Here is a 9,552-nt window from a genome sequence, read left to right on the forward strand (position 1 = left end):
TCCCCATAATTGTGAAAAATAAACTTCTGTTTTATTTTACTATAGCAGCAAGAAGGGACAAAAGCAGTATTTAAAACAGACAGCCGGGCTCGGTGGCTCAGTCTGTAATCACGCGCTTTGGGAGGCCGAGGTGAGTGGATTGCCTGAGCCCGCGGGTTTGAGACCCACCTAGGCAACTTGGCAAGACCTCATCTCTACAATAAATCAAAAAATTAGCCGGGCGTGGTAGCACGCACCTGTAGTTCCAGCTACGTGGAAGGCTGAGGTGGAAGGATCACCAGAGCCCAGCAGATTGAGGCTGCGGTGGCCAAGAGTGGCCACTGCACTCCAGTCTGGGCAACAGAGTGAGACTCCAACTCAAAAATAAAATAAAATAAAAAAATAAAAAATAAAACAGACATAGGGTGATCTACTATACAGTATGTTGACAATAGTTGATAATAATGTATTGTATACTTGCAATTTGCTAAGAAAGTAGATCTTAGATGTTCTCACAACAAAAAATGATATGTATGTGATGTGATGGATATGTTAATTAGCTTTGTTTAACCACTGCACAATGTATACATATGTCAATACATCATATACACTGTAAAGATATATAATATTTACCAACTGTACGTTAATAAAAATAAATTAAAATTAAAAAGACATAGGATAAATTCTAATATATAAAGTTCTCTAATAAATCACGGAGAAATATGACTACATCTGTTTAAAAATAAAAAGATAGTGTAGAAGCATTCTCTTTTCTCTGCAGCCATACTAGTGCCTGTTGTTTTTTTACTCTCTCATTGGTTGTGGGAATGTAAGCTAATTCAACCTTTATGGAAAGCAGTGTGATGGTCCCTAAAAGAACTAAAAATTGTTCATCCATATGATCCAACAATTCCTCTCTTGGAAATATACCCAGAGGAACACAAATTGCTCTACCAAAAAAACACTTGCACACTCATGTTTATTGCCACACTATTCACAATAGCAAAAACATGGAACCAACCCTGCTGCCCATCAAAAGTGGACTGGATAAAGAAAATGTGGTACATATACACGATGAAGAATCATCCAGCCATAATGCAGAACAAGATCATGGCCTTTGCAGCAACTCAGATGCAGTTGGAGACCATCAAACAAAGTGAACTATCACAGAAACAAAGAACTGAATACCACCACATGTTCTCACTCATAAGTGGGCCCTGATCACTAGTTACATTACCACAAGGGAGGGATCAGCAGTTGCTGGACACTGCTAGGAAATGGTGGTGGGGGGGTGAAGGGTGGAAGGCATGTGATAACACAAACAGTACCTGGTCCACTCACAGGGGGAGTGAGGGCCACCTAGAAGCCCAAACTTCACCTACTTATGTGGTAAGTCCTCACTCGTACCCCCACAACTCTATACTAAATTAATGACAAAATAAATAAAAATAAAAAAGATAGACAAAAGATATCAGCAGGAAATTTACAACAGAAGAATTAGACATATGGGGAAAAGTATTTTTATCAGTCATAATTAAAGAAATGTACATTAAAAATAATCAAAGAAGACCATTTGGCTTATCATATTACCAAAAAGAAAAAAATCACCACTTATGATGCTGGAAAGACATGAGGTAAAGGACTCCCTCACTTGTTGTGGTTGGAAATATAAATTGGTACATGCTTTTGAAAGGGCAATTTGGCTATCTATATCAAAAGCTTTTAAAGTATTTATATTCTTGGACCCAGAAATTTTACCTCTGGGAATTTAGCCTAAGTAAATGAGACAAGAGCTCAAAGATATACGTATGAAGGTGTTCTTTCAGGTATTAAAAAAATACAAACAATCTAAATGTCTAACATTAGCTAAATAAATAAGGACCAATCATAATGTGCGATGCAGCTGTCCCTCTGGACTCCTCCACAGAGGATCAGTTCCAGCATTCCACAGACACCAAAAACCCCAGATGTTCAAGTCCCTTATATAAAATGGTGTAGTATTTGCATATAACCCACACGCATGTTCCAGATTACTTAAAATATTTAATACCATGTAAATATATACAAATATGACCGTATTTTTATCTATACTATTTTTTATTGTTATTTGGGGAGGGGGCTTCTGAATATATTTTTGATCTGCAGTTGGTTGAATCTGTAGATGTGGAAGTCATGGATATGGAAGGCCAACTGTATTACAGACTATTTGAAATACTGATACATATTTATATCTCTGATATGGAAAAATATGTACTCTGCACTCTTGAGTGTGGCAAACAAGTTATTGAATAGTAGGTGAGTATGATATCATTTTTGTAACATATATGTGAATATACATAAAATGCATATTAAATATATAACTATATTTTATCCACATACATAGAAGTCTGGGAAGTTTCAGAAGAATATGTCAAAATACCAGCAGTGCTTAGCCCTGGGTAAAAGATTAGAACTAATTTCCTTATCTGTTATTTTTTTACTTTTCTACAATAAACTTAAACTGCTTGAATAAAAAATAGAGTTACACATACAATTTTAAGACATTTAATTATTTAAACCCATGAAGGTAACTAGATATTTCACAACTATCTGAACAGCTAATACAAGCCACTCAAAGGGACCTTTCTAAAGATGGCAAACTACTTCCAGTCCTATATTTACTCCTTTCTGCTAGGTTTTCAGATGAATTTGCAACAGATTCTGAGAACCTGCTGCAAGCAGCAGTTGGGGGTTTCCAAGTGGAAGAAGAAAAGGTTTCCTGAAAACCACCTTGGTCAGAGGCATTAGTACATCCACAGAATCTGATTTACTGAGCATTCACTAGATGCCAAGACACATTTCATTCCATTCTCTGCTACAGCCCTAAGAAACTGGAGATTTCCCCATTCCTTGGATGGGGGAATCACAGCCACATCACTGAGCTGATGCAGTGAAATTCCAACAAGATAATGTATGTGAAAATTCTGCTCTACGTGCAGAAATGCTGAGCTCATTTTTGGTGTGTGTGTTTTTTTCCCTCTGTTTGACGTTTTCTTCCTGCAGTGGGCTTCACCTGTATCGCCTTCTCCTTGAGGGACATCAGCTGAGGCCAGCTAAAACCCCTGACAGCCCCCAGCAGCTCAACATTCCTGATGAAGGTGTCTTCCTCCAAGCAGAGCAGGTCCTCCAGGGCCCAGCAGGCGTTGGCTTCAGCCAACTTGGAGATGTCATCGGAAGATGGGGCCATGACTCCATGGCAACCTGAAGAAAGGGGAGATGCAGGGAAGAAACAGAGGGAAAAGAATTTCGGGAAATGTTAGTCTATTTCTTTACTGAAATGAATACTATTTCTTTCTAGTCGAATTTATTCATGAGAGGCAGTACAGTGTAGAAGTTAAGAGCAGGGACCTAGGAATCAGTTTGGATCCCACTTCTGCCATTTCTTGCTAATTACCTGGTAACAAAATCATGGAAATGTCACCTTTTTGCATATCCACATACAAAAGGAGAAGCACTGCAGCATTACAGCCAAACTCTAAATTCCTGAAGGGCAGCAAGAGCTAGTGAACAGTTCTGACTTTATATTCAAATTTGAGGCTGTTTCATTTCTTTGTATTTCAGTTTTCTTGTCTATAAATGTAGATAAAATCACTTCATAAGTGGTGGGAAACTATCGGGGGGTAGGGAGGGGAAGGGAGGTGGGACTAACGGTAGTCAATATCTGTCTGGGGATGGGGAGACACCCCTTATTAACAAGGGTGCCTGAACGATGCACATTTGTATACCTAACCCATAACTGTACCCCACAGTTTTATAATAAAAAATGTTTTAAAAAAAGATAGTTATGAAGACTAAATGATTATTACATATAGAGCACTTAGAAGAAGCATACAGTAAGCACTCAATACATGTTAGCCTTGGTCACTATTTCTGTTACCTGCCTAGCCTTTATGCATTTGAGTTTGCAACCCAGCATAAAGGTTCAATAATTATAAAGGAGGAGCCCTCCTGTCAAAATGGAGGGCTTCTTCATAATAAAAATCCTAATGGAGGCTATGGCCCTCACATCCTAGGAGAGAAGAGAATTGTGTTTCCCTGGGCAATAAGAGAACCCATCCAGTTCAGTCTTTGAACAAGTTGAACCTTACCTGGTCAAATCAGTTACCCACCAGCACACAAATGAGATATTGCCCTTGCTGACCTCAACAAGCCTGAAAATCCCAGGCTCCTGAAGTGCAATCCCAGACTTGTTTTATCAGCTGCCCACCACTGATGCTGAGAGACTCACTGCCACACCCAAGGCCAGGGCATTTCCCAATCCCCATGGCCACTCTCTTCTCACTGCATCTTCAAAGAAAATTCACTGGACTCCAAACAAGAGGCAACATTGGACCAGATCAAGGACACAGTTGTGACCCTCAAACATCTTTACCACAACCCACTTGGAGGGGACTAAAGCCCCATCCCTCCCAGACCCATCCCCACTCTACTTTCCCATGAAAACAGGACTAGCAACAGCACAGAATTAGAGAGGAGCAAAAAGGTTGAATAATACAGCAAGGACTTGGTTTTATCACGATGTGTGTCCAAGGCTTAGCATAGACCCTGGCACATAGTAGGTGTTCAGCAAATATTTGTAGGGTAAATGAACACACACACACACACACACACACACACACACACACACACACATTAACTAAGGTAAAAACAAACAGTAATTCTTTTAATTCATGAATCACTAAAAGTACAGTGCAATTAATACCTAGAACCAACTAAAGAACACTCTGACTATGCACTGACAACAGAGCTTCTTCCCCTGAACATGGAAGTCTTACATTTTGTACTACTGCAAGATGGCATGTACTGCTAGACCTTGAGGGCAGTAGGAGCTAGTGGTGACCATCACCAGGTTTGAGGACAAATGCAAGAGCTGCCATTTGCTAACTCTGTGACTTTGGTCAAGTCCCTTAATCTCTCTAAACCCATTTCCTTCATGATGAAAATGGGAGGAATTATAGGGCCCACCTCATAGGACAGAGGTGAGGATGGGACAATGCAAGGAGAGAAGACCACCCAAGCTGAATATAGACAGCCTGTAACACTTCTTTGCTCAATGTGCCTCCACCCAGAGGAAAAGCCAAGGTCCTCTGGGCTTCCTTGATCAAGTTCTACGTGGTGAGCCTTGTCTCTTGCTCCTCTCCAACCACACTGGCCTCTATTCCCCTTTCTCTCCCACTTCTGCCATAATTCCTCTGCCTGCACATGGCCCATTCCCACACTCCTGGAGTCTTCTGCTCAAGGTCACTTTCTCAAGGAGATCTTCCTTCCTTCATGGTTCTCTTTTCACATGGCAATCCCCCATTCGACACTCCCAGCCCCCTTCCCTCGCTTGATTTTCCTTCTTGGTTCTTATATATATTTATAAGCGCTCCATATATTTTACTTATATATGGAATTTACTGTCTGGCTACTCCCTCCCCCCCTTCCACCTGCCATTTAAAAACAAGCTCTGGCCAGGCCCAGTGGCTCACGCTTGTAATCCCAGCACTTTGGGAGGCCGAGGTGGGAGGATTGTTTGAACCCAGGAGTTGGAGACCAGCCTGAGCAACATAGTGAGACCTCATCTCTACAAAAAGCAAAAAAATTAGCCAGTGTGGTGACAAGTGCCTGTAGTCCCAGCTACTCTGGAGGCTGAGACGAAAGGATTGGCTGAGCCCAGGTTGTCGAGGCTGTAGTAAGCCATGATCACGCCACTGCACTCCAGCCTGGGTGGCAGAGTGAGACTCTCACTCAAGAAAGAGAGAAAGAGGGAGAGGGAGAGAGGGAGAGGGAGAGAAAGAGTGAGACTCTGCACTAGAGTGAGACTCTGACTCAGAGAGAGAGCAAGTTAGCTCTGTGAGGACAGGGATTTTTGTCTGTTTTGTTCACATAGTCGGTGTTCAATAAATATTTGGTGGATGAATGAAAGCAAGCACTGACTGTCAAGTATTATTATTATTATTGGATTTGATTAATTTTGTCTCCTCAGGCCCGGCATGAGTCTGCACTTGGTAAGTGTACAGTAATAATAAAAACATCTAACACTTGTTAAGCATTTCCTAGATGCCGGGCACTGTTGTGAACATATTGATGGGTTTTGTTGCTGTTGTTAAGAGACAAGATCTCACTCTGTAGCCCGGGTCCTGGAGTGCAGTGGCAAGATCAGATCCTCACAATAACCCAATGAAAGAGGGACTTTCATTATCCCCATTCTACAGAGAATGAAAACTGAGGCACAGAGAGGTTTAAAAGCTTACCCAAAGGCTAAGTGGCAGGCTCAGGAGTACAATCTGGGCAGCCTGGCCCTATCACTGCAATATGTAGCCACCAATCTATATTGACCCTTTAAGTCAATCCTATTGAAGTATTCATCACATATACTCACCCATTAAACCTAGTAGCCTGGGTAAGGAGTTCGGGGCATGATTCCAAGATACTTTACAAAGCGTGGTTCTTTTGCCTATGAATTTTTCCCCTTCTATTACCTTGCTGACATGTCCCCTAGATGAGACAGGCTCTTGATGCCAGGGACCCAGTCCAAAACAGTGCTGCCCTGGCACGGGCTCAGATACCCCAGAAACACTCACCAGGGATGGGGTCAGAGCTGGGGCTCTTGTCACTGCTGTTCGAAACAGATTCAAAGACAGCCCAGAGGAATTCTTTAGGGGGCAGAGTCCCGGCCATCTTGGAAGCTGTTTGTTGAAGGATCTCAGGAAACTGTGGGTTAGAAGATAAAAGAAGAGGAACAAGTAATAGCTAAAGCACACTAAACACAGATTTGAATCAGAATCTACACTGTAACCTACTTACTGCCTCTGCTTTTTTTAAATAGCACCTTCTCATATAAATGTAAGCCCAGGTTCAATTAATATGGTCTCCAAAAAGAATCCTATAAAATGATGTTCAATTCCAATAATAACCCAATAAATGCTAAATAACATAAGTATACCTCACTTTTCATCCATCAGATTGTCAACAAAATAAAGTGATAATACTGAATGCTGGTCAAGATACAGATGTGCACACTCATTTTTCTGTGGAACTGTTATATGGTGTATCATTTCCAGAGCACTCTAACAATATTTACAATAAAGTAGGTATGCCTACCCATTTTTAAAAGTTGCTATTTTAAAATTCTTATTAAACTTTCTATTTATCATAAAAAGGAAGCAAAGAACAGTTATCTCCAGATTCTGGTGCAGACTAGCAATGAGGGGGCTTGGGTTGCCCTGGAGAAGGCACCGTTTCTCATCTAGAACAAATGCGCTTTGTCAAGACTTGAGATATTATTGGGAGACCTGTCACAAGCCCACAGAATTCATCAGGCTCTTCTTATAGCCATGTGTCACTGCATCCCAGTTCACCCAAAGAGAAAGCACTTCAGTTTATATTGTTCCTCCTTCTATTCTCATCTTCAGAATTAGAGTCACAGTCTAACCCAGCAGTTCTCAACCTTGGTTGTACATAAGAATCACCTGGGAATTCTACAGACACCCAGGTGTCACCCTCAGAGATTCTCAGTCAGTTGGTCTGGGGTGGGAACCATGGATTAGTACATTTTAGAATCTCCCCCAGGTGATTCTAATGTGCAGCTAAGGCTGAGAGCAACTCTTCTAAGTTAGCTAACTTTTAGAAAGCAAAGTGCTTAGCCGAGTGAATGGTATTTTCCATTTTGTATTTCTAAAGGGGAAAACCCATGGGTAGGATTTTTCTGAAAGAATGCAGAAGAAACTGGGGACAGCAATTGCCTCTGAGGAGGGAGGCTGGGGAACTAGAAGTCTAGGGGGAGAAGGGGACTTGCTGCTCATTTTATTGCCTTTGGTACCAGTGGGATTTTTTTAATGAGGAGCATGTATTACTTGTTTTATTAAACATTTCTAGTGTAAAAAAAATGTACAGAGAATGATACAACAAAGCACTCATGTACTCACAACCCAGCTTAAGAAATAAAACATCACAATATAATGAATAAGTTCTTCCCTCAGTCTTCACCTTCCTCCTTCCCCAGAAGTAACTGTCACCCTGAACTTGGCATTAGCGATTCTCATTGCATAATTTTAAACCTATCTTACAGGTAGACTTATTTTGTATGGGTTTAAAATTAATTTAGCTAGTATTTATTTATTTACTTAGTATCCTGCCACATATTCTTTTGCAACTCTTTTTTTTAAACTCTACACTGTTTTGAGAGTTCATCATGTTTACACAAGAATTTTCAACTTCAGAAGTTGATTTTTTAAGGATTAGGTAAGTATATAATATTTGTGCATTGATTGCTCATGACCATATATTTGGACATGCAAAAGAGAATTTAACTATGACTGGCCATCAGAATGTCTGCTGTGCATGCGTGACTCTGGGTAGGCATGCCATGTGTTCAGGCCCTACTGAGCATGTGTGACCATGTGCCCCTTGTGCATACAAGAGCAGGTATGATTACATGAACATGCTTTGTGGGAGATCAATCATTCACTCCTTCCCCCTCCTCTACTTCCACGGAAGGAGACAATTTTCTGGGCCATTGAGATTGGGCTTGGTCATGTGACTTGCTTTCACCACCAAAACATGGTATAAATGACGACATGCCATTTTTCCAGCCTAGGTCTTAAAGAGAATTGTACTGATCTACTTCCAGTTCTGGAATTTCAGACCTTCACGGTGAGAGCAAGTTCTAGGCAGCTTGGGCCCTATAGACAGCCTTACGGAGCAGCACTGTCCTAGTGATCCACAAATCAGGCAGCAAAAAAAAAATTATTTTTGGTGTGTTTTGTTTTGTTTGTAAAGATAGGGTCTCACTCACTCTTACGGAAATTGGAGCAGGCAACCAATCCCTGATCAAAACCCTAAGTGTCCATACCAAAAGAAATAAGATAGACAAGTGGGACCTCATCAAACTGATGAGCTTCTGCAAAGCAAAAGAAGCCATCAAGAGAACAGGGAGACAGCCCACAGAATGGGAAAAAATATTTGCCAACTGTATATCTGACAAGGGCCTAACATCTAGGTTCTACAAAGAACTCAAACGTGCCAAAAGGAAAAAAACAAACAGTCCTATTAAAAAGTGGGCAAAATACATGAGTAAACACTTCTCAAAAGAAAATATATAGACAGCCAACAGACACATGAAAAAATGCTCAGCCTCACTAATCATGAGAGAGATGCAAATCAAAACCAAACTGAGATACCACCTAATCCCAGTAAGAATGGCCGTCATTAATATCACAAACAACAACAGAAGCTGGCGAGGATGAGGAGAAAAAGGAACACTTCTACACTGCTGGTGGGAATGCAAACTAGTGCAACCTCTTTGGAAGAGTGTGGCGATTTCTGAAAGAACTAGAAACTGACCTTCTATATGACCCAGCAATTCCCCTACTGAGAATATATACCCAGAAGAACTCAAATCATTCTACAAAAAAGATACTTGCACACACGTTTGTTGCAGCTCTGTTCACAATAGCAAAAACATGGAACCGACTGTGCTGCCCATCAAAGCTGGACTGGATTTTTAAAAATGTGGTACATATACACAATGGAATATTATGCAGTCATAAA

The 9,552-nt window shown here is 40.9% G+C and overlaps 1 protein-coding gene across 1 annotated transcript in view; it reads right to left on the bottom strand.

Moving 5' to 3' along the window:
• OTOA (otoancorin) overlaps positions 1 to 9,552 on the bottom strand; it is a 76,224-nt gene that overhangs the window by 14,682 nt on the left and 51,990 nt on the right. Inside the window, exons 21-22 of the mRNA XM_008061762.1 lie at positions 6,585 to 6,714; positions 3,032 to 3,219 (exon numbers count right to left, since the gene is read on the bottom strand). Coding sequence (XP_008059953.1) covers positions 3,032 to 3,219; positions 6,585 to 6,714 — 318 coding nt within the window. The remainder of the gene's footprint in view (positions 1 to 3,031; positions 3,220 to 6,584; positions 6,715 to 9,552) is intronic.

The sequence above is a fragment of the Carlito syrichta genome, unplaced genomic scaffold, assembly GCF_000164805.1.
Source record: "Carlito syrichta isolate Samal-C Ts95f unplaced genomic scaffold, Tarsius_syrichta-2.0.1 Scaffold305573, whole genome shotgun sequence".
In the NCBI taxonomy this organism is placed as follows: Eukaryota; Metazoa; Chordata; class Mammalia; order Primates; family Tarsiidae; genus Carlito; species Carlito syrichta.